Below are 23046 nucleotides of genomic sequence, written 5' to 3' on the forward strand. Positions count from 1 at the left end.
TCTACAGATGATGTTCCAGGTCTGCGAACAGATTATTCTCACACAGCAGGCTTCTCAGAAAGAGCCCGACCAGGAGTACCCTGCAGAGTATGCGAGCGCTCTACGCACTCTGGATGCAGTCCTGGCTGCCTTCTTTGATGAGCTCCTCTCGAAGTCACGGAGACTTGCAATGCACCTCGGGCTCTTTGACGCGCACTTCGACTTCGGACTATGTGGCTACGATATTCCATCGGCAACGAGGAAGTCAGATAAGGACCCTGTGTTCAACGCACTGAATGCAATGTACGGACACAATCGCGAAGACTGTGATCTGCCTGGACATTTCATTCACCAAGCTCAGAGCTACCCCGATCGATTACCTTTGAAGTTGTCGGAATGCCTATCGGACATGGCCGCTGTGGATGAAGCTGTGATGTCGATTCGCTGCTTTCGTCCAAGCTTTGGTGAGGCTGATGTTGCAACGATTCCAACGATTGCTGCGAAGCATCAAGACTGCAAGCACTGGAGAACGGTGGCTTATGACGACCACGTCACGGAGAATATTAATAATTATCGGCCTCAATTATCCAGAAAACTCGAGGCACTCATCAAGGTTCCCTGTGTGGACAGCAAGATCACTTCGAGATCAGTCACCAACTTCGATGCTAGCCACGAGAAGCTTGGCGCATTCTGGTCAGAATATCGTAAAGTGCGAAGCACCTTACTGCAGGAGAAGCAGTGCCCGGAAGACCTACTACCAGAGGCAATGGATACTCTCAGATTCGCCCTATCGAAGGAGTATATAAACTCGAGGGAGAGCGAGCGACGCCAGATTATTGCTGCAGCCAGAGAGAAGGGTAAGCAATATCCTCAATTGAACATATTCACATGCTAATGTTGTGCTTAGAGGATGTATCCCGGAGACGCCAGACTTCGACACCAAGCAAACGTCTCGTCCCACAGCACGCTGCGAATGAGCCGTGCCAGACAGTCTGGGGCTCCGAGGACACACAAGAAACGCCTAGGTCAAGACTTCAGATGAAGGAAAAAGTCAAGACGCGTCCAGATGTCCCGATCCTGCCGCTCCCCAGAACCGAGGATCCTCCGCAGAACGAGGGCGAGAACGATGTCGCAGATGAACAGGCTGAGGATCGCCTTCACGTGAGCAGCCATACCATGGACATTGTGCACCGAATGTTCGTCACGTACGGCAAGCGCATGGCAGGGAGCGTACGATGGAACGTCTTCGTTGCAGCAATGGAGGACGCTGGGCTTGCTGCTGAGCATGACAACGGTGGCTCGGAAGTCACCTTCCGAGACATCAAGAGAGGCAAAGGCTCTATCGTGTTTCATGCGCCTCATCCGGACCCACGCATCAACCCGATTTGCATGCGAGCGTATGGAAAGCGTCTCCAACGCCAGCTTGGCTGGTCCTATGACTTGTTCGTTGAGCGAGGGTAGTACGAGGAGATGAGAAGACTTGTAACGAGAAGGGATAGACATGCCACAAATGTATCAATCTGCACGCTTCTTCGGGAAGTATAGTCAGTCACAAGGCTGCTTAGATCACAGCCATCGAGTCACAGCGTTCTATGTATGATTGAGTGGTTATCATCTTATTCTAGTGAAGTGAACGCGGGCGATGCTTCGTACTCACGAGATGTCGTCTAATAAGCCTTGGCGGAAGATACGGACCGTGCTACTAACCTCCCAATCATAAAAATCTATCAAGGATCAATCGAGCGAGACAAATGTATATAGTCGAGTGGTTCTCATCTTCTTATAGTGAAGTGAACGCGGGCGATAGAACGTTCGTGCTCACGAGATGGCGTCCAGGAACCCTCAGCGTAAGATACGGACCGTGCTACTAACCTGCTAATTATAACGATCTATTAAGGATCGATCGAGCGAGACAACTCTTGAAGTGAGTAACCCGACTGTACTCCGTGTGCGCGCAAGTCCACCTAGGCTACACTCACGCTTCTTTAATCGGCGTATAAACCACGCCTCTAAATATCCAAGCAGTGGATTGATTCTATTCCATTAGTATCGCAAGAAGTTCGATCTAAGACAGGGAAGGTGGAGTGATCAAAGCTAGCGATACTTCGTACGGAGTCACGAGATGAGCGTCCAACAATAACCCTCGGCGTAAGAGACGGACTACGCTACTAACCTCCTAATCATGAGAGTCCATCAATCAAGCATCGATCGAGTGAGACAACCCTTCAAGTAAATCCAAAGTTACCATGACGCACCTCGTGTCGAGAAAGAAACCAACCGAGCTGATAAGGTGGAAGTCACATTGTGTGTTGAAGCAGTTGGGATCGACTTACTGGATCACCCGTGACCTTTCATCATCAACTCCTCCGGTCTCCCGGTGTGCAACGGTCTTGACTCGGTTATCGTTCGGTGCAGTCGTGGCCGACAAGCTGGAAAGCATTTCGGTGCTAGGTGAAATGCTGTTCTTCGTCCTCAGATGATCTTAAATTCTGGATTTTGATCGCTTTGAGGGTCGTGGGGTCGTGTGCTCTCGGCGTGTCCACGTGACTGGTACACCATCGTGCTCTGGAGTCTGGAGTCAAATAGTAATTAAGATGCGTGTTTACTTGGGTTGGGAAGAGAGGATGCTTTTGCTGCCATGATGATCGGTTGATTGATTCAAATACCTAGCATCAGCGACTGATATGCAGTCTAGAGTTCGTCGAACGAGCGACAATTATCTGTGCGATCGTGCCGGCTCCAAGCCGCGATCTTGCCCCAAAAAGAAGCAGAGGTTGAGAGTTCGCGCCATATCCCTGTTCTCACAGTCGTGGTAGGGTATTACTTCGCACCTATTGCCGACTTCGCGGATAATGATATTGGATGTGATTTGGCGGGGGCAGGCATTCAGCGTGCAGAACGTGAGATCGAGGGCAAGCTCTCTACGCACCATTGCTAAGACATGACAAGCTTCACATGGTAGTCCGATCCCGCCACAAGGCAGCCGATGACGACTCCCGGGACGCGGTGCTGAATGCATCTGCATCGAATCTAACACGCGCATCCCTCCTTTGGCCCTGCTTCACCTCTCGCATTCAGATTGACACTGCTGTTGTTCTGACCTCCATTGATCGCAGCTTGTGTACCGCCGCCTGCACCGGCTCTTGGGCCCTTTAAGCTTGTCTCCGGAATAGCATTAGCGATAGCCGTGAAGACCTCGCTCACGTTATGTCCGGTCTTGGCGCTTGTCTCGAAGAACAACAGGTTCTCCTCATCCGCATACGACTTCGCTTCCTTGGTGGTGACCTTGCGCACCGTCCCTGCGTCTTCCTCGGTCTCATTCTCGGCCTCGGCATCTTGAGCGTCTGTCGCAGCGTTGTCGTCGTCGCACAGGTCCAGCTTGTTGCCCACAAGGGCAATGACAATGCCGGGCGAGGCTTGCCGCTGAAGCTCGGCCACCCAGTGCTTGGCTTTTGTCAGACTGCTGGGCTTCGTGATATCGTAGACGACGAGGGCGGATTGTGCGTTGCGGTAATACATGGGTGCCAGACTCGCGAATCGCTCCTGCCCTGCGGTGTCCCATATCTCGAACTTAATTGTGCGGGTCGGCAGCTGGCATTTCTGGGTAAGGAAGGCGGCGCCGATGGTGGGTTCCTTATTCGGTTGGAAGTCGTCGTTGACGAAGCGCAGAACGAGAGATGACTATGCGCAGACAGTCATGGTCAGGCAAGGTCTACATGGGGTGTGTGGGCACTGGATTGCACGTTGTCACTCACCTTGCCTACGGCCGCCTCTCCAAGCAGCACAAGCTTGACGCTGCTGCTCGGCTTGGGGGCTGCGGCGCCTCCTGCTTGATCGGCCATGGATGTGTGTGATTGCGTGGTGGATGGAGGTGGAGAGGTCTGTCGGTTCGCCCGCAGGCTCCGGCCGACGTTGTATTCGCTCGTTTTGAAGGTTGACTGGGGATGGCGCAAACAAGAATAGGCTAGCGCTACACTGGATTTTGCGATCAGCTTGGAGGTTGCTCAAAGATGTCGCGATGATGGTGAGAGGCGGGAAGGTTCAAGCAGGCGGCAGGCGCCGATCGAGGAGTACGAAGCTGATGGCTCTTGGCATACCTGGTCTACACATGACGGCAAAGTCAGGCAGGCTCAAGGTCTGACTCAGCATCTTTCGAGGCGGCGGCATAAGGGGTTCGCCGGCGACGTCGCACGCAAGGCAAGCATCGCTATTGTCGCCATCTGCCAGCTGCTTTCCACCGCACGCTCGTGTAGACAGGCGGCGTTCCAGCGAGTCCGTCCAGAGTGCAGAGCAGGCTGTTAATGTCATTCATCAAATATTACCTAAGGTGGGCATGGTAATGGTGAAACTGGCTCGCCGATGGAGTCGGCAGGGTCACAGCCAATCACGCGCGTCTGGCGGCTCTTGTTCCTGGCGGCTGCGTCACAGGCGAAGAGTGAAAACACGCCAGATCGTCCTCACTCTCTCCTCGCCAGTTTCACCTCGCCATCACGCGGCATTGTTATTGCTGCACCGCACGGAGTAAACAGCCTCCATCAATCCAGGTCTCAGAAACAGTGCGCTCGAAGCGCCTCGCCTCGCCCAGCTTGGCATCTGCATCTGCATGTGCATTGCGTCTGCATCTCTCAAACGCTTCACTTCGCTTCGCTTGTCCACGGGGACCACTTTTCGCTCCCGCACACACCATCGCCGCAGGAGGCGCCAGCAGTCTCCACTCGCCAGCCCACCGCGCCGTTTGTTTGAACTTCCACCTTCTGCTTCTCTCATCATCAGCATTCCACGCTGCCGTCTCTCCTCCGCCTCCTCCGCCTCCTCCTCCTCCACCACACTTCTGACTGTCTGCCGCTCGTTCTTCTCTTCACACGCAGCCGTGCTTCACGGCGACACCAAGCTGGACTTTGGATCGCCAACACCCTCCTTCCTGGCCACATCTCGACACCCACCCATTCGAACCTTATCGCGTCTGCTGCCTGACCCTGCACTTCATCAACCACCGTTGCACACAGCATCCATCCACACCTTCGCTTTCACTCACTCACCGGATCTTGTGCTGGCACGATCCACACTCACAACGCGCGTCGCCTCTCTCGACACATGCATTGTTCACTCGACACAATTCCGACTGCATATCAGCCTCCGATCTGATCTCGCGACGAACTGACATCACTCACTTCGCTCCCTGACAACACCCCTTTCGATCATGCCCTTTCCGACACGGCTCCTGCTGGCCGCAGCGCTACCTCAAGCTCTGGCTGGAGGCCACGAGGAGAGCGCGAGCGAAAAGGCCGCCGCCCTCGTCAATGACAAGATCGTCAAGTATATTGGCTGGACCTGGGCATGCATTATTGGCACTCTGCTCGTCTATCGCTGGACCCTCAACCTTTTGCAACACGTTCGTCGACTTGCCAACTTGAATCATGGCACCTCGAGTGACGGCCGACAACGCTACTTCAGCATACCTGACGAGACCTGGGCCAAGATCAAACGTCACTTCATCGTTGCTCCACTGTTCAGGCGACGGCACAATCGCGAATTCCGAATGTCAGCAGCCATCAATATCGGCACTCTTCCAGGCCGCATGCAATCATTCTGGCTGATTGGATATTTTGCCCTCAACGTCACCTTCACAGTTTGGAACATCGACTGGCACGGCGAAGAAAAGTACTCCATCGGCCTGAGCCGCACTGGAATCCTTGCAACTGTCAACATGGTGCCTCTCTTCCTTCTTGCTGGCCGCAATAACCCCATGGTCTGGCTTTTTGGAATCTCCTTCGACAACCTCAACATGATTCACCGATGGATTGGACGCATCGTGGTCTTTGAAGCCACTGCGCACGCCGCTTTCTGGTTCGGCGGAAAGGTTGCAAGCATGGGTGCAGAAAAGGCGTACAAGGTCATCGCATCAGCAATGGCCTCGAGCACATTCATCCTCACTGGAACCATTGGATTTTGTGCATTCGGTGCGATCCTACTCCAGTCACCTTCCATCGTCCGCCACGCCTTCTACGAGACCTTTCTGCACGTACACATTGCACTGGCAATCACCGCTGTGGTCGCTGTCTGGATGCATCTGCAGGGCATGGCCGCTCAATTGATACTTGCGGGAGCTTTGATCTGCTGGATTTTTGACCGGCTGGCTAGAGTCTACCTCATCGTCCGATACAACTTCAGCAGAAAAGGCCGAACCAAGGCCGAGATCGAGGCTCTTCCTGGCGACGCCATTCGCGTCACTCTTCGCATGGCCAAGATGTGGAAGTTCAGGCCCGGACAACACATCTACCTATACATTCCGAGCATTGGAATGTGGACTAGTCATCCGTTTTCGCTGGCTTGGAGCGAGGAGAGCGCTGACCTGGCAACCGAGAAGGGGCTTCCAATGTCGAGACAGGATATATTCGCAGCGAAGACGACATCAGTCTCTCTGATCATCAGACGACGAACTGGCTTTACCGATACGCTCTACAAGAAGGCTGAGTCATCCACAGCCGGTCCCATGGTGACGACCGCGTACGTTGAGGGACCGTATGGCCATGAGAGCTTCCAGTCATACGGCACGGTGATGCTGTTTGCTGCTGGTGTCGGAATCACCCATCAAGTACCCCACGTGCGCGATCTCGTCGCCGGCTACTCAAATGGCACGTGCGCCACGCGAAAGGTCGTCCTCGTATGGATCATCCAAAGTCCTGAGCATCTCGAATGGATCCGTCCCTGGATGACACAGATTTTGGGCATGGACAAACGTCGTGACATCCTCAAGATTCTGCTCTTCGTCACCCGACCGAGAAGTACAAAAGAAATCCACTCACCTAGCGCGTCGGTGCAGATGTTCCCTGGCAAGCCGGACGTTGGCGCTCTGATCACCAAAGAGCAGGAGCACCAGGTCGGAGCTATGGCCATCAGCGTATGTGGTGTTGGTAGCCTGGCTGATGATGTGAGGAGAGGCATGAGAGACCGCTGCGAGCATACCGAGATTGACTTTTTCGAGGAGGCATTCTCGTGGTAAACCTCGTGACGAGCCCAAACCTCGTGACGAGATGAGTTGGGTAGAATTGCATGACGGAATTGACGCTGCGCCTTCGAACGAACTTTTTTTCCTAGGTGCTGGCGCCACGCATTAAGGACTTTCTTTTCCGGATCAGACCCAGTGTACATTATCATAGCAAGCGTTTTCGCGGTTTTTGTCGTCACACGACTGATCGTCAACAGGACGCGATAGAGAAGTGAATGAAATGAGCAGGTTCATTGACCAAAGCGTCCGTGCCCCCACCTTTTGATTCATACATATATCTCGTGGCCTCGTGCATCCCCTTGACGCCCAAGGCAATAGTAAGGTAAAAACTTTACTTCTGGTGCTTTGACGCATCATCTTTCATGCCGGCCTGAATCCACTTTTGACTCTCAGCAGCATGCTTCTCCATGGCTTCCTTGTCAGCAAGAAGCTCTTTCATGCGATATGGGTCTGGCACGTTCGCGCCTTTCTTCACCGCCGGTCGAGCCCACATTCTCTCCTCCCAGGCCTTGAGATGAGGGAAGGGTTCAATGTCGATGCCTGCCCAGCCTGCTGCAGAGATCCAGCCCCAGTGCGCGATATCAGCAACAGTGCATTTGTTGCCGACCAAGTATTCTGATTTGGAATCTGCGAGATGCTTGTCCAGAACAGCGTAGAGTCTTTTCGTCTCATTTTGATAGCGATTGACTTGGCGGGCATGATTAGCATTCCTCGCTCACACGTCTGCTACAAAATTCAAGTTCTGATCATCACTCACTTCCATAGGGAATTTTCTCTGGCGCGTAACGGAAGAAATGGTTTGCCTGTCCTTGCATGGGTCTGGCAGCAAACGTGTTGCGTGAGCTCGAGCACCCAGTCAGTCACTACTGAGATGAGATCTACTACTCACCCAACACCGGCGTTCAAAAAATATAACCAACTCGTGACTTCCACAGCCTCACGAGATCCGGGCGGATAGCTAATGACATGGTCCTTGTCATATCGGTCGACGAGATATTGCATGATGCTTCCACTCTCGAAGACTCGGATGGGCTCGCCATCGGTGAAGGTGTCGGTGAGAGCGGGTATGCGTCCATTTGGGTTGATTTTGAGAAACCATGGCTCCTTCTGTGTGTTCTTGGAGATGTCGATTTTCGTGAATTCGTAGGGGAGGTGGAGCTCCTCGAGGGTGATGGAGATTTTGACGCCGTTTGGGGTTTGGGTGGTGTAGAGGTGGATGTTGGGAGATGCCATGTTTGGGTCAGCGAAGGGATGGGACAAAGTAGGGGTTATCGTGGTGGCTATTGCAAGAGAGTTGCTGTGTCGTGTGGTTCAAGGAAGTTGCAGCACGAAGAGACCCTACCCTATGCGCTCCTTCCAGCTGATTGATTTCGATGATGAATTGAGCTGTGGGGACCCCACCAACCCACCTGGCTACGTAGTTACGAAGCCCCCTCCTCACCGCTGACATGCACTTTCACTGCACAGAGGTGGTTTGATATTTTGGTAGGAGTGTACGATGCCGCATCCACCACATGCAAACTGTTACAGCAGAAGGAGTGCGGCCTCCATCATCCTACAGTATCCTGGCTGGAACAATTTCGGGCGCTCGGCTCGGAAGAAGCAGACTTGTGAAACAGACCAGTTCTTACAGTGTATGATACATGCCAACTACTTCGAAGTTCGAACATAGCAACAGCACACAAAGCCAGCATGGGAGCGCGAGATCTGGGGCAGCAACTTGCTCCCGCATCGGCCATTCAAGCCTATCTCGACACGCACGCGCACGCGCACGCGCCGACGGCACAGTCACCTCACGCGACTGAACTCCACCATCTCGCCATCCAGATCGCACACAACTTGCGATACCAACACCTGTGGACCGACGTGTGCCTTCACACCCACTCAGCGCTCGCCGCCCGGCCTCTCCCACGCCCCATGATATCCGGAGTGCCTCCACAGCGCTTGTACGTGCATCCGGACGAGCAGATTGAGCTGCTCCAGCAGCAAAAAGACGAGGGCAAGAGTGGCACTGGCATGCCCGAGCTCAGCAGGGAGCGCGAGTGGGTGCTACCCAGCCATCTGCGCGAGAAATGGAGTCTGCGGAGATTTGGCGAGACTTTCAACTCTCTCACGGTCGTGCCGCCGCCGCCGCCGCCGCCCCCGTCGACCCCTACCCCAGCCGGTGACTCTGATGAGTTGAACTACGACTTTGCGCATGTACCCGACCATCTCGAACCTAGTAAATGGCGCACATCCCTGCCCAAGAGACTTCTCCTTGCCACCCTGGACGATGACAGTACCGTCGTCTACTACATCGTTCACGATGGTCTGGTCAAGCCCAGACAGAACTGAGATGGAGACTTTTGCGACATCCAAACTTACAACCGGAGCTACTCCGCGCACTTCTCTACTACATCACCTTCCATCTGCAAGGGACAAAGTATGTCAAGCATACGGACGGAGAGCACCGAGACCACAAAGCAGCACTCACGCCACTATATCGAAAGGCTGTCCTCCGTAGCTCTTGACCACAGACAGGCCAACCACAACGGTACATCGCTGCTGTGTATTTGAAATAGTAATACTCTCCTGGCGGTGCTGCTGTGTGTTCGAAGTAATAATACTCTCCTAGCAGTGCGGCGTGGTCGGCGTTCCATCTTTGCTTCAAATTCACCATCACAACACCCATGGACCATGGTGTGGCATAAAGGGCCAAAAACGGATCTTTCGTACAGAAAGCTACGTAGCGGCCAAAAACGAGCCTCAGCGATGCTATCTCGGACAACTTTGCAAATTCCCAACAGATATCCGCTGTAGAGGCACTATGTACAAGCTGCTGCTGCTATCAGAGACGCATTTGGTACGAGTACATATTCTGAGAAAACCCCGGGTCCCAAAAAATGTCGGGAATCATATCGCATAGCGCGCATCGATGCGCATCGCGTCCCATCTATCATTTCATACCCAATCCGTCCATCAATCCTCCATGATCACCCATGTTCCCTTCCGGTCCCGTATCGATCGCCGAGGGCGTCAAACCTGCTGCTCCGATCCCAGCCATGTCTGCGAAGCCCGTGAAACTATTCGACCAATCGAGAGTGCTTGTGCCGTTGAAAAGGTTATTGTCCTCTCCCACTGTAGGTGGTTCCATGTTGAATGGCATGAACCAAGCTGTTGATGGATCTCCCCAGAAGCCACTGTGCTGCTGCGCGCCTTGCTGATTGGCGCAGGCGTGCATATCGAAGTTTTCAAAGTTGACGTTGCCGGCGCCGTCGAGCATGCTGTTCAGGCTGCTTTGGTTGCTGCTCCCGCTATACGAGTTGAGAACCATTTGCCGGTCGAGTTGAGGCAGGTATTGTTGTGGTGGGGTGCTGATGAGAGGATTGTGAGGTGGTTGGAAGCCTGGCGGGAAGGCGATGGAATGCTGTGCGAAACCAGCATTGATGTTTGCGTCGAGATCGTGGGTGACTTGAGTATGTAATGGGTGGAGACCATTTGGCCTGGCTGTGTCGTCTTGTTGTGGTTGGCTGGTGGGGGGCTGTGTCAATTTGCTTCCTTCTGATGTTGATTTGCGCTTCTTCGCCATCTTCCTCAAATTCTGAGCTTGTTGCAGGTGTGCTGCTCTGCTAGGCGGACTCAATTTCGAAAAGAATTCCTCCACAGTCTGGAGATCACTCTTCTGACCAAGCACAGCATCGGCTCCGATTTCCCTCTTGACATCGCTGTTAGGCTCGTCATAGTCGGTGCCGCTGACGCCATGCGGATAGCGGTCGAACCAGTCGCCGTACTGGAATATAGCTTGCTCGCCGTCCTTGCCCAAGCTGGAGCCTTTGAGGCCGCATCGAGCAGCATCGGCCTGTCGTCGATACAGCTCCTTAAGATTTTCCGTAACAAAGTGAAACATGCCCCAATATTTCTTCATCTTCGTGAGATACTTCACATTCCACGCCAAATTCTGCTTGCTCGACGCCTCCAGCTGTGGATTCTTGGAGAAGGCGCCGTGAATGTGGACAGTACTGCTGAAGAAGGCGCAGTAGCCGGCAAATGGCGCCACCACCAGATGATCTGTTGCTTCTCGAATGAGTTCAGAGATCTGGTTTGCAGCATCCATGGCCGTCTGCGCAGCCTCCGCGATGAAGTCTTCTGGCATCTCCTTTGGGAATGTGGAGCGTGATCCAGGCGAAGGCAGTGCGAATTTGTTCATGAATAGCAGCGTCTGGTTGTGTACAATGTGCAGGAAGATGAACTGGTTTGCAATCTTCTCAGAGGCATGGTTCTGAAGATTCTCCTGGTTGTACTGCAGCGAAGCTGGCAGCGTGGCCTTCCATTCTTTGACAGCCGTTTGGATCTGTCGAAACCTGGAATCCTCATCCCACATAGGATGGTTGTCACGTTCTTTCCCGCCGAGGTTGAGGTATATGTTAAGTCTACCCCAGATGGAGACCAGCCGGACCAGATAGGCCGCCACGCCCATGTTATCTTGAGCATTGGCCATCTGGCCTAGCCCTGGTTCCAATGGATTCGGGACGTTGCCGTCCAAGTCTTCGGTGGGACCATTGATCTCCATCTGATAGTAATTCTCTCGGATGGGGAGTTGAGCACGAATGTATTGTTCGCCGACGAAGACGGGCCTATCTGTACCACTCGAGTTGAATCGGTCCATCAGGAAGCATGACCACATCGTTCTTCGTCGTATTTCGCGATCCGTAAAGGTGAGACTGTTTCGTCCTCCAGGTGTCCTATCCTTTGGGTCATGGTCGAGATCCTTGTGGAGTTGAAGTGCGTATGCCATGCGTTGCGCCATACCGCCGAACATCCAGCTCCGACCACCTTGGCAGGTGCCAAACTCGTGAAGTCCGAGGATGAGATAACATATGAGAATCGTTATATTCGGAGTATCGTATCTTCGTAGCGCAATCTCTCGTGCTGCGCTGGCCCAGTTCTCTCCTCGAAGAAAGGCAGGCTCCGTGCGGACATGAGGGTGGTTAGAGAATCGTGCGGATATGGCGCATACGGCAAGAATGAGGACCGGCGGTACTGTGCCTTGGGCCAGTTTGCGCATGAAACTTGGTTTGTGAAGGAGATGATAGCTTTGGCCGTAGACGTAGTCAAAGAAGACTTCCGCAAGATGCTCTTGCAGCTCTTTGGATGGCAACTTGTCTGCTCCCTCGCGGAGGAGGTTGTGCTCTTCTTGATTTGCCGGCTTCTCGCCATTAGCATCCAGGCTCTTATCTTCAGCAGGTTCTGCGCGGCTGACAGGTCTTGTCGCTTTGCTCTCAGCCCAATCCTCAAGCTCGTCGCCAAACGCCTGCTCGGCTCCTCTCTTCTTGGAGCCACCAGCAGACTTTGGAGGCGGCGGTGGCAATGGAGGCTTCACAACAGCTCGCCCAGTGTTGTTGACAATAGCTTGCTCCTCCTTAGGTATGCATTTGATGACTCGTTCTTCCATTCGCTTAAGACGCTTGTCAAGCATCGCCATGTAATCGGTGCGCGGCGCGGCTTTTCTTGTAGTGACCTTGTACACGCATGGTATGCGTGATCTCAAACAATGCTTGCACGCTGGCTTCTCTCCAGAGCAGCGTATTTTCTTGCGCCGGCATGCAATGCACGCCAATGGAAGTCGCTTTCGTTCTTTGCCAGCTTTGGTCTTGAGCTCACTCCAGGGTGGCGGTGCGCCAGTTTGATTGTCATCTTGCTTACTCGCATCCGCTGAAGCTGGTTGCGATGTGGCAGCGTCATTGTTCTCGCTACCAAATTGATTTTCAGCAAAAGTAGCCTGACCTCGTTGACCGCCCGGACTGGTTGTATCTGAGCCGCCGAAGCTATTCTGTCTTACCATGCCGTATGGCCCGTTGCTGCTGACGCTAAGCCGGTGGTGGTGACCGAGGATAGGCGATTGTGCGTCTACCATGCTCACGGCATGCTGAATGGGTGGCGAAGGTATCATGTTCGTATCAAAGCCATTGTGGTATGGCTGAATAGCTCCAGGCATGAGCGGTGCAGAAGTATAGCCGTTGACGAAGCCGTTGCCACCATTCATGCCATGCTGCGGTGTATCGAAGCCATAGTCACTGCCGGACTGACTGCCGCCGTATGCAGAGCCCGGCCCCATGGAGCCCATACTCATGAAGTTGGGGGTGGGCGAATGCGTCATGTACTCCAGTTTCATGCTCTTTGCTAGCCTGGAAATTTCGCCAGCGCGTCTACGCAGAGAAAAATGCCATTCGTGCTTCCGTGGTCGGTCTGGAGTGAGAGATATCAAGATGCTTCCGTCATTAGGCTTCAAACAGCCATTTCCCTCCCTCTCGGCCGCTCAGGCGATCTCATTCCATATGACCTCGCGCCTGTGATTGTGTTCTCGAACCCTCGGCCCAACTCGGTCTATCTCATTCGCGACCTTGCAGACAGGCCAGGTGGAGTCGTGACGACCGGGATATAGAGTTGTATCGCGAATTGGCTTCGTGGCAGAATCGAGACAATATCCCCGTCGTGGAAGGGCAAGTCGTTGGATGCTGAGCAGAATGACAGGCGTGTGGGAAGCCTGCGCGCGCACTACAGGTGAACCTGGTTATAAGCAGCCGGCCCCCAGGCCATAATAATGCTTATAACCCGATATTGCTTAGAGTTGGGCTTAGTTAGCCCCTATCCAGGCTCGAGGCAGCTTAGAAAAGGTGTATTCTCCGGCCTCCTTTATCTCTTTTCGGAAGAAGAGGCCCCTGAATATCTCGGATAGGTACTTCCGGATAAGCAATTGGATAATAAGAAGGGCCGGATGTTCCAAGCAATTGCTAACTTGCAGTATGCTACCTAAAAAGCGTTGAATATCGAGATCCGTTGCTTACAACCCGATATTGCTTGTTCGGAACTTGCCTATACCCGGGTTTGACTGTATACCGCGAGGAGGCACGTCGCCAGGACGAGGGTAGCACAGAGGCAGTGGCAGACTCCGTAGCAGTGGCAGCAAAGCAAAGCAGTGCGGTACAGTCTGTCCCCAGTTCGACGTGCAGCCGACCCCAGCCTTGGCCATGTGCTCTTCAATCTTCACCACACTGGGCCCGGCGAGGGTGCAGGCCGCCAATGCGCTAGTGCCATCGCTGCCCTGTCGTCCCCGCCAGGCGAATTATTAATGGAGACGGTATCATGGGTCAGAGCAGACGTCCTCGGTCCTCCCCTCCCCAGCCCAGCCCAGCCCAGCCCAGCCCAACTGCTGCCGCTGCCGCTGCCGCCGCCGCCGCTGCTCCTCTGCCACGACAATCAGGTGTCGCGGAGCGCAGCCAGCGCGCAAGCGACGATGGCGGGCCGAGCAATCGATGGTTCTGTCGCTTGCCGATCGGGCAAAAGTGATGTTCGCCGCGGCGTCTCCGCGCGACCTTCTGGAAGCACGGGAGGCTGGGCGTCGGCTACAGGCCCAAGCCCTACCGTCCGGGTCCGTCCCCTACAGCCCCTACCCTGGGCCTGGCAGCGAGCCCGTGCGCGTGCGCGTGCTCGCCCTGTTCGTGATGACTCGTGCAGTAGTCATCTCATCACCTCTCACGCTCATCATAACTGCACACACTGCAGCGCAGCGCAGCGCGCGCGCACGGAGGCTGCCAGGCTGCCAGCTGCCAGAAGGTGCGAACTCTATCAGCGCGTTTAGCCTCGAGCCAAACGACGCTGAGTCAGTGCAGACGGATATTCCCGGACACAGGCCTCTCGTCACATCAGTGCAACAATATCATGCAACCATGTTTGCGCGCGACCGTCATCACAATCATCCAAGATTGCCACAAGTGGTGAGGGGTGCTGCGCCAACAACTCCACTTCTCCGAGGCTATGGCGAGCATCCTGGCCGGCAGGGTTGTCGCGCTTACGCCCTGCGCCGTCGCCCACGTGGAATGAACGATACATACATGTTACATCTATACACGCCGATTTGAGAGGCTTGTGCAATAGGGACCTTTAGAAGTAAGAGTCTATAAGAAATAGCGCTTCGACCTTAATAGAATCTTAGTTATCCGGATACTAATATTAAGGGTAACTTCCGCTTTATAAGGCCTAAATTAATAGAGCTAGTAGACCTACTAGATATTAGTCTAATCGTACTACTAGTTAGCCGTAAATTGCTACCTATAATAGTGCTTTTATAAGAAGGGTATATTAGCAGGTAGATAGGGTAGTAGTAGGTATAGATAGTATTCGATAAAGAACTAGAAAAAGAGGGAGGAAGGCGGGCAAGTTAGCCTATTACTAAGCGCTAAGCCCTACCTAAGGCATCTAGACCCTAACTTTACTCGAGCCTAGTTATATACTAATTACGTATAACCTCTTTAGTCCTAATATACGCTTCCCTTCTAAAGGCTACGCCCTCGTAGCTAGTTTTTATTCCGATCTTAACCTCTATTTCTACTAACTTAGTAGGTCTAATAAGCTGCTTAGTCCGCGCTAAATTGAACGCGTAACTACCGATTATGTAACTATGTTAAACCTTACCTTCTAATACAATATCTAACCCTAACTATGCTATCTTTATATATAATAAAGTAATATATAACTAAAAGAATTAAGGGCTATTAACTAATTATAATACGAGCGCGCCTTCCCTACTATAATAGATAGGCATACGAGGTATTGTAGTACTGCCTTCGTTCTAAGTAATATCGTTCCGAGTTCTTTGCGTCTACTCTAAAAGACCTAGAAATGTCTGCTTCCGAGGATTGTCCGTTTCCGAGAGATTATTCTTGTTATTACGAGGGCTATTATTTACTATCGTAGTTTTACTAGCCCTAATTAGTTAGGTTTAGCAGCCTTTAATTATTAACCTTATCTTTTAAAAAACATAGCTTGTCTAGTTCCTATAAGTAAAGGCTATTATAAGTATAGTAGTTAAGGTTCGCTTTACTTAAAGGGTCGGAAAGATCGAGAAGTAACTTATTATCTATAAGATCGACCCTAGCTAGCTTAGCTCTATAGTTTTGCCCTTAGTTAGTCTATTAATCGCTTAACCTTTTAAACTTTAAGCCCTTCGAACGGCTTAATTCTTTTTTGCCTTGCTAGTATAGTGCGCCCTAGCCTTAGGCTATAGTATAGGTAAGGTTGTCTTCGTAGGTATAGTAATAATAGCAAGTAATGTCTATACTAGCGGCGCTAGCCGTCTTAGCGCTAACTTTACCTTGCTTCTAGTTTCCTTCTTTAACTAGCAATAATATTAGCAATACCGTTACTAATATAACCGTGTCTTTCCTTCTTTAAACAGTAATATACCCCGTAATACCGTTACTAATATAGCTATGTCGGCTGCTAATACACTGCTAGCTCGTAGCGCGACACTATTATTATCCTTATTATCGTTATTCGTACGCGCGCGCGCATCGCCGATAGCTAAGGCTTCGAGGCTCTATAGAATAAATAACTAAGAGGTAGAGTCCTTAAAAGAGTAGTAAGTAGTCTTATTGTCCTAGTTTACTAGCCTCTAATTAGTTAGTAAATATTACCCTAGGGGTAGTATTAATCCTAGGCCTCTCTAGCGATATTATAGGCCCTTAGCCTTCTTCTTGTTCTTTATACTAGTCTAATACTTATCTAACAACTCGGTTATATCCTTAAACGAGTCTTTAGCCTCCTATAAGTCCTATTTAGGTAAATAGCCTTGCTATCTTAGTAGGTACTCCTTCTTACCTTATCTAGTCTAGTACTTTAGTATACGCTCTACCGACTATAGTTCTTTACTATTAGCTAAGACTTCTTCTAACTTAGTAGGCGCTTTATCGCCTTCGCGTTAGCAATATAGCTTAAGAAGGGATATATAGAAGGTATTATAGATAGTATAATATTACGATCTTAGCGACTTGTATATGAAATTTAAAGTTACGTAACGGGGCTAGCTAATGCTACCCTAGGGGTGTTATTAGACCTAAGCTACAAGTAACCCGAAGTTACGTAACTCGATGCCTAAGGCATCCGCCGAGCGGATAAAAGCCTCTTCCGCGAGAGAGCCTCTCTCTCTTCCTTCTCTAACTCGTTATTAATTTAGATAGCTATCTAATTAATATCTTAATAGAATAACGAGTTCCTTTATTACCTACGACAACGTCGTAGGTACTGTCGTTTATATCTATACGAAGAATTATATCGCTAGCGATCGCTATCGCCCTTTTACGCTTCTCGTTATACGATAGCGCTAACAAACCTTATATTATATTAGGACCTATATACTAATCTATATTAAGTATAGTAAGCTACTTAACCGTAGTAATACCGCCGATCCGTTATAGATCCTTTACAACCGCCTACTAATCGTAGTAGCGGCTCGGAATATATAAATACGCCTAACTAAGCAGAAACAGCTAGTACCTAGTTAAACGGTATACTAGAGCAACAACCTCCGTAGGGTCTACGACCTAGCCTTATAGACATCGATAGTATACTATATTAGCCTTTACCTAGCAATCTCTAGGACTTCTAGTAGCTCTTTAGTAGAGTAAATAAGTAGGAAGCCGCTAAACACGTCTTTTAACGCATAACCGCGTTATACTAGTTAGTAGCTACTCTCTGTTAACAATACTAGTAAGAAGCAGAAACACTAGAGCGAGTATAATAAGCCTATTATAAGACTAATACCTACCTTAATAGCGAGCTAGTATAGGCTCGTACGGAAGTAGAATACTAACGCTAAGCCGCCGAGGTAGTACGTAATATACTAAATATCGCGTACTAGTAACGTAATAACCTTGCTTAGCAAGCCGTACGTCTATAATAATAATAGTCTTCTATAGAAGATATCGCCCGCTAAGCTAGCGAATAAGCTACTCGTACCCGTCGTAACGCCGAAGCGTCCTTATTATATAACCCGGTCGGCGGCTAAGGACCTATACTAAATAATAGCCGACCCTTATTCCGTCGCCTATCTAACATATACCTAGTACCCGAAGATATTGTACTAGGCGGTAGTAGCTTTTGTCGACCTCTTAGCGCTTTCGACTATCTCGGTCGTTTACGCTTCGGCCGTCTAAATACTAACCCTAAGGGTTAGGATAATCCTATTAATATTAATAATAACTTTGGTTACGACCTAGTACTACGATCTCGCGACTAACTAGACCCTCTCCGCCGCCCTAGGTTTAACTATAGCTTTAACGACGATAATAACTATACTAGATATAATAAGAGCGAGAAGTATCTAGACCTAGAGAAATACGATAGAGACCGTAAGAAGCTAAAGCCCTTCCTTACTAAGCTTACGATTAAGTTAACAATTAATAATAACCGCTTTCTAATACTATAAGACTAGTTAATATATACGTATAGTCGTACTACCGGCAAAGCCTACTCGATAGTCTAGCTATACGTCCGTTATAATAAATAGGGCGTAATCGTAGATTTCGACGACCTCGATAACTTCCGCAACCTATTAGTTAACGCCTTCGGCGACCCTAACGAGGTCGCTACTACTAGTTATAAGCTAGATAACTTAAAGTAGAAGAATAAGGAGTTTGCTTACTACCTTATAGAGTTTAATCGACTTAACGCCTTACTCGGTTATAAAGGCCGAGCCTAGGTTAACGCTCTTAAGTATAGCTTGTTTTCCGAATTAAAGATAGCGCTTAGTAATATATATAATAAGCCTACTAACTTCTTAGTATTATATCGCTATCTAACTATTATCGATAATCGGCTCCGCTAATATCGCGTAGAAAGTAGCTACGATAATACTAAGCTAGGATCTAGCAATACTACTAACTAAGGCTCGAATACTAACCGTAGTAATAATAACGCTAGCGGCTCTAATAATAGGTACGCTCCTTAAGGATACGTCGCTCTACGTAATAACTAAGAACAATTTACCTCGGCGAATAATAGTAATAATACTAGTACTACTACGACTACGACTACGACTATCCGCGACCCGGACGCTATAGACCTCTCTACTACTTAAGGTTAGGGTTAGGGTTAGGGTTAGAGTTAGGGTTAGGGTAATCGTCGTCGCGTAACGCTTAAAAAGAGAGATCGCCGCCGCCGCGAAGGTTTATATCGCTTCTATAGTAGCAATTACGTCTACTCCGATACTACTTATCTAGAGCTTATCTACCGCGCTTAAGGCTGTAGCAATCGTTTAAATACTAACGTCTCTACCTTCGGTACCGCCGCTACTCCGGCCGATCTACCTCCTACTAATAATAAAGACGCTTATAGTAGCGATAAGGAGGGAAAAGTATAGCTCTTAGATAAAGTCGCTTTTAAGAGCCTATACCGATAGAGTTACCTATACCGTTATTACCGAAGAACCTAGGCTACTATTATAGAAGGAAATATCGATAGTAGAAAGATTTATAGATTAGTTTATTAGCATTATTAGGAAGTATTATACCCGAGGGCGACGATTAATATCTCGTCTTATATTATACTTTAACGGCTTATAATAAACCTTAGTCTAGCTTACTAGATATAGGGTAGGATATCGAATACTAATTATTAGTAATAGTTAATTGCGGCTATACTAGTTTATCTTTTATTAACTTATATTACGCGTACTAATACTAGCTCCCTATCTATAACCTAAAGGAGCCTCGTAGATTAACTGCTTTCGACGGTAGTTTCGTAGTAGACGTTACTTAGTACGCTAGAGCGACTATTAATATTAATAGCTATATCGAATATAGGGCCTTCTACCTTACTATATTAGGACATTATCCTATTATTCTCGGCCGCCCGTAGCTTAACAAATATAACCCTCGTATCGACTAGAAGCTTAACCGAGTATAGTTCGACTCCGATTACTATAAGGAATATTATAACGACTTATATACTATCGTCCGCGCCTACGGCTTATCCGACTATAAAGATAACGATACGCTAGCTTACGCCGAGCCCGTAGCTATATAGCACTATTAATAGCAACTAGCTTATAACCTATTAGATAATACCGATATAGTAAAACTTATCGACTTAATACGAAAGTACTACGTATAACGCGATTGTCCTACGCGCTAATTAGTATTAACTTAGTTCTTATCTCTGCCCTTACCTCCGCTAATTCCGTTACCTTAACTAGTACGGAAACGCTTATTACTACCGCTTATCTATATTACTAGTATAACTATAGCTCTAGTAAGCGTATAGGTCTTCGACTAGTAAATAAAGAAGAAGGATTTATTCGTATTCGCTATATTATTACGAGATATAGAAAAAGAGATAGCTAAGAAGAAGTATATTAACCCCGCCGATAAAGTCCCTTAGTACTATTACGGTAGGCTAATATTGTTCTCGTAGGAAGATACGAAGAAGTTGCTATCGTACCGACTTAGATAGAATTACTATATCGATATTATTAAAGGTAAGGAAACGACGTATAGCCCGCTTTACGGTATATCGTACGAGGAATTAGAAGTCCTATATAACTATTTAAAGGACAACCTCGACAAGGGCTTTATTTAAGTATTAACCTTATAGTACTCTTCGCTAGTACTATTCGTTAAGAAACCTAGTAGAGGTTTACGGTTCTACGTAGACTATTATAAGCTAAACGAGATTATAGTAAAGAATAGATACCCTATTCCTCTTATTTAAGAGACACTCGATCGATTAAGTAAAGTAGTAATATATACTAAACTCGATATTATCTCGGCCTTTAATTAACTTCGTATCGAACTAGGTTACGAGTAGAAAATAGCCTTCCGTACCCGTTATAGTCTCTTCGAATATAAGGTTATACTATTCGGGCTCTATAACGTACTATTAACCTTTTAGTAATATATTAATAACGCTCTCCGACCCTTCCTCGACGTATTCTATACCGCGTATCTAGATAATATACTTATCTACTCTAATTCGATCGAAGAATATCGCTATTACGTATACTAAGTAATAGACGTACTCCTTAAAGCCGGCCTACGAGCTAATATATTAAAGTTAGAGTTTAAGGTAATAATAGTTAAGTACCTAGGTCTCGTTATTAGTACTAATAGTATCTATATAGACGATAAGAAGATCGAAGCCGTACGCGACTAGCCTATTCCTACTAATATTAAAAATATATAGTCCTTCTTCGGCTTCGCGAACTTCTATTAACGCTTTATCCGTAACTTTATATATATCGTTAAACTTATAGTCCTACTAACGTATAAAGATACGCCCTTTGTATAGATAGTAGCCTACTAAGACTCCTTTAAACGACTTAAAGCTACGTTTATCTCTACGCTAGTATTAGCTTATTATAACCCGGACCTATTCGTAATAATCGAGACCGACGCTTCCGATTATATTACTACTAGTATTATATCTTAACTATATATCGACGGCGTATAGAAACCTATTACTTACTTCTCGAAGAAGATAATGCCCGCTAAATATAACTACGAGATCTACGATAAAGAGCTTCTTACTATTATTAAAGCCTTTAAATTATAGAGGCCCGAATTAGAAGGTTACCGATTTAATAAAGAGCCTATCTAAGTTATTACCGATTACCGCAATCTATAGTTCTATATATCTACTAAGTAACTTAATCGCCGCTAAGCTCGCTAAAGCGAATTCCTTAGTAGGTTTAACTTCGAGATTATATACCGTCCTAGTAGATAAGGAGCTAAGCCGGACTTACTTATATATCGCTCCGCCGACCTACCTTTATTAGCTAAGAACCTACGTATTAAATACAACTATTAGCTTATATTAAAGCTATATAACCTAGCCGTAGATCTCCGATCCGCCGTATATAAGATCTTCTCCTTAGGGTTAGGGTTAGGGTTAGGGTTAGGGTTAGGGTTAGGGTTGCGCAACCCTAAGGTAAATAATTGCAATTCTCGAAGAAACGGACAATTTTACGACTTTTACGTTTTTTACGATAATAACCCTTAGGGTTAGGGTTAGGGTAAGGGTTACGATAAACCTTAATTTACGAAAGCCCGTATTAATACTATAAGTAACGATATAGTTATATTTACTATAGAGGCTCTTAGCGCTAAGACCTTTATTAACGCCGAGAATATTACTAAGCGAGTTCGAGATACCTTAATTAAGGATACTCTCTTCTAGTAAGTAAAAGGATACCTCCGTAGTAGAATAGACCCTTCTAATAATCTCCTATTATCTCCCTTAGACTACGAAGTTAAAGATAATAATCTCCTATTCTACTACGACTATCTTTATATACTAGAAGCTAAGGAAATAGATAAGTCGCTCCGTACTAATATTATCCGTATATACTACGACTATTCCGCCGCTAGCTACCCTAGTATTATAAAAACGTTCTATCTCGTTAGCTATAGCTACTACTAGCTATAAATATACGAGGACGTTAAGCGATATATCGGTACCTACTATACCTACCTCCGGACTAAATCTTTAAAATAAGCTAAACGAGGACTTCTTCGGCCTCTATCCGTACCGACTACTCGATAGAAGAGCGTAATAATAGACTTTATTACTAGTTTTCCTAATAGCTCCGGTTATAACTCGATCCTTATTATTATCGATCGACTAACTAAAATATAGTACCTTATTCTATTCGTATATAAGGAAGGATACTCGAACGCTTAAGTAGTCGTAGATACCTACCTTACTTATATTTAGAAGCTTTATAGTCTTCCGGATACTATTACTTCCGACCGTAGTATATAGTTTATTTCTAAATTCTAGAACTACTTATATAAACGCCTATATATTAAGCGTAACCTATCGACCGCCTAGTATTTATAGACTAATAGACAAACTAAACGCTTAAATAAAGTTGTCGAGGGATACCTCCGATTATATATAAACTACGAGTAAGATAACTAGAGCCTCTAGCTCCCCGTCGCCGAGTTTATAATAAATAACGTACCCTCCGAAACTACCGGATTGTTGCCGTTTTAAGCTAGTTACGGCTATAATCCGCGCCTCGGAAGTAAGCTATTAATATTGCTAGAAGAAGACCTACTACTTAACTACGATACTTAAGCCTAGATCGACTACTTATAGACCCTCGAAACCTATCTTATCGAATAGATAAGATATTAGTAATCCTATATAGAAGACTTCGCTAACTAATATCGCCGACCCGCTCCTACCTACTATATCGGTAATAAGGTCTTCCTATTGCTTAAAGGAATAAGCACCGATCGACT

General features: G+C 48.2%; 6 protein-coding genes across 6 annotated transcripts; 3 read left to right on the top strand and 3 right to left on the bottom strand.

Annotated features, from left to right (window-relative positions):
* Positions 1–10: 10 nt before the first annotated feature.
* MYCFIDRAFT_169615 (uncharacterized protein) lies at positions 11–2632 on the top strand (the record flags this gene model as incomplete). The annotated part of the gene is made up of 14 exons (XM_007922975.1): positions 11–836; positions 887–1425; positions 1479–1523; positions 1552–1603; positions 1655–1739; positions 1766–1840; positions 1909–2003; positions 2050–2063; positions 2095–2107; positions 2167–2191; positions 2221–2269; positions 2298–2430; positions 2490–2556; positions 2599–2632. The coding sequence occupies 14 exons, from the start codon at positions 11–13 to the stop codon at positions 2630–2632; spliced, it is 2052 nt and encodes a 683-aa protein (XP_007921166.1).
* Positions 2615–3932, bottom strand: MYCFIDRAFT_70380 (uncharacterized protein). The gene is made up of 2 exons (XM_007922103.1): positions 3735–3932; positions 2615–3660 (listed from the first exon to the last, which is right to left on the bottom strand). The coding sequence occupies exons 1-2, from the start codon at positions 3819–3821 to the stop codon at positions 3010–3012; spliced, it is 738 nt and encodes a 245-aa protein (XP_007920294.1). The 5' UTR covers positions 3822–3932; the 3' UTR covers positions 2615–3009.
* Positions 3933–4930: 998 nt separating this feature from the next.
* On the top strand, positions 4931–7220 carry MYCFIDRAFT_159082 (uncharacterized protein). The gene has a single exon (XM_007922976.1). The coding sequence runs from the start codon at positions 5180–5182 to the stop codon at positions 6980–6982; it is 1803 nt and encodes a 600-aa protein (XP_007921167.1). The 5' UTR covers positions 4931–5179; the 3' UTR covers positions 6983–7220.
* Positions 7206–8324, bottom strand: MYCFIDRAFT_54955 (uncharacterized protein). Its single transcript, XM_007921926.1, has 3 exons — positions 7878–8324; positions 7746–7807; positions 7206–7675 (listed from the first exon to the last, which is right to left on the bottom strand). Exons 1-3 carry the CDS (start codon positions 8219–8221, stop codon positions 7320–7322), a joined length of 762 nt encoding a protein of 253 aa, XP_007920117.1. The 5' UTR covers positions 8222–8324; the 3' UTR covers positions 7206–7319.
* Positions 8325–8481: 157 nt separating this feature from the next.
* MYCFIDRAFT_148505 (uncharacterized protein) lies at positions 8482–10381 on the top strand. Its single transcript, XM_007922977.1, has one exon. The coding sequence runs from the start codon at positions 8681–8683 to the stop codon at positions 9320–9322; it is 642 nt and encodes a 213-aa protein (XP_007921168.1). The 5' UTR covers positions 8482–8680; the 3' UTR covers positions 9323–10381.
* MYCFIDRAFT_85869 (uncharacterized protein) lies at positions 8482–13997 on the bottom strand (the record flags this gene model as incomplete). The annotated part of the gene is made up of 2 exons (XM_007922434.1): positions 8482–13152; positions 13813–13997. The coding sequence occupies 2 exons, from the start codon at positions 13995–13997 to the stop codon at positions 9924–9926; spliced, it is 3414 nt and encodes a 1137-aa protein (XP_007920625.1). The 3' UTR covers positions 8482–9923.
* Between the last annotated feature and the right edge of the window lie 9049 nt (positions 13998–23046).

Source organism: Pseudocercospora fijiensis (genome assembly GCF_000340215.1).
Source record: "Pseudocercospora fijiensis CIRAD86 unplaced genomic scaffold MYCFIscaffold_1, whole genome shotgun sequence".
Classification (NCBI taxonomy): Eukaryota; Fungi; Ascomycota; class Dothideomycetes; order Mycosphaerellales; family Mycosphaerellaceae; genus Pseudocercospora; species Pseudocercospora fijiensis.

What these genes read in the sequence shown, in the direction of transcription:
- MYCFIDRAFT_70380 (XM_007922103.1), bottom strand. Translation starts at nt 3,821, where the DNA reads ATGGCCGATCAAGCAGGAGGCGCCGCAGCCCCCAAGCCGAGCAGCAGC. An exon ending in GAGAGGCGGCCGTAGGCAAG is followed by an intron (nt 3,661 to 3,734) that starts GTGAGTGACAAC and finishes GTCTGCGCATAG; the next exon opens with TCATCTCTCGTTCTGCGCTT.
- MYCFIDRAFT_159082 (XM_007922976.1), top strand. Translation starts at nt 5,180, where the DNA reads ATGCCCTTTCCGACACGGCTCCTGCTGGCCGCAGCGCTACCTCAAGCT.
- MYCFIDRAFT_54955 (XM_007921926.1), bottom strand. Translation starts at nt 8,221, where the DNA reads ATGGCATCTCCCAACATCCACCTCTACACCACCCAAACCCCAAACGGC. An exon ending in TTTTTGAACGCCGGTGTTGG is followed by an intron (nt 7,808 to 7,877) that starts GTGAGTAGTAGA and finishes GTTTGCTGCCAG; the next exon opens with ACCCATGCAAGGACAGGCAA. An exon ending in AGAGAAAATTCCCTATGGAA is followed by an intron (nt 7,676 to 7,745) that starts GTGAGTGATGAT and finishes ATGCCCGCCAAG; the next exon opens with TCAATCGCTATCAAAATGAG.
- MYCFIDRAFT_148505 (XM_007922977.1), top strand. Translation starts at nt 8,681, where the DNA reads ATGGGAGCGCGAGATCTGGGGCAGCAACTTGCTCCCGCATCGGCCATT.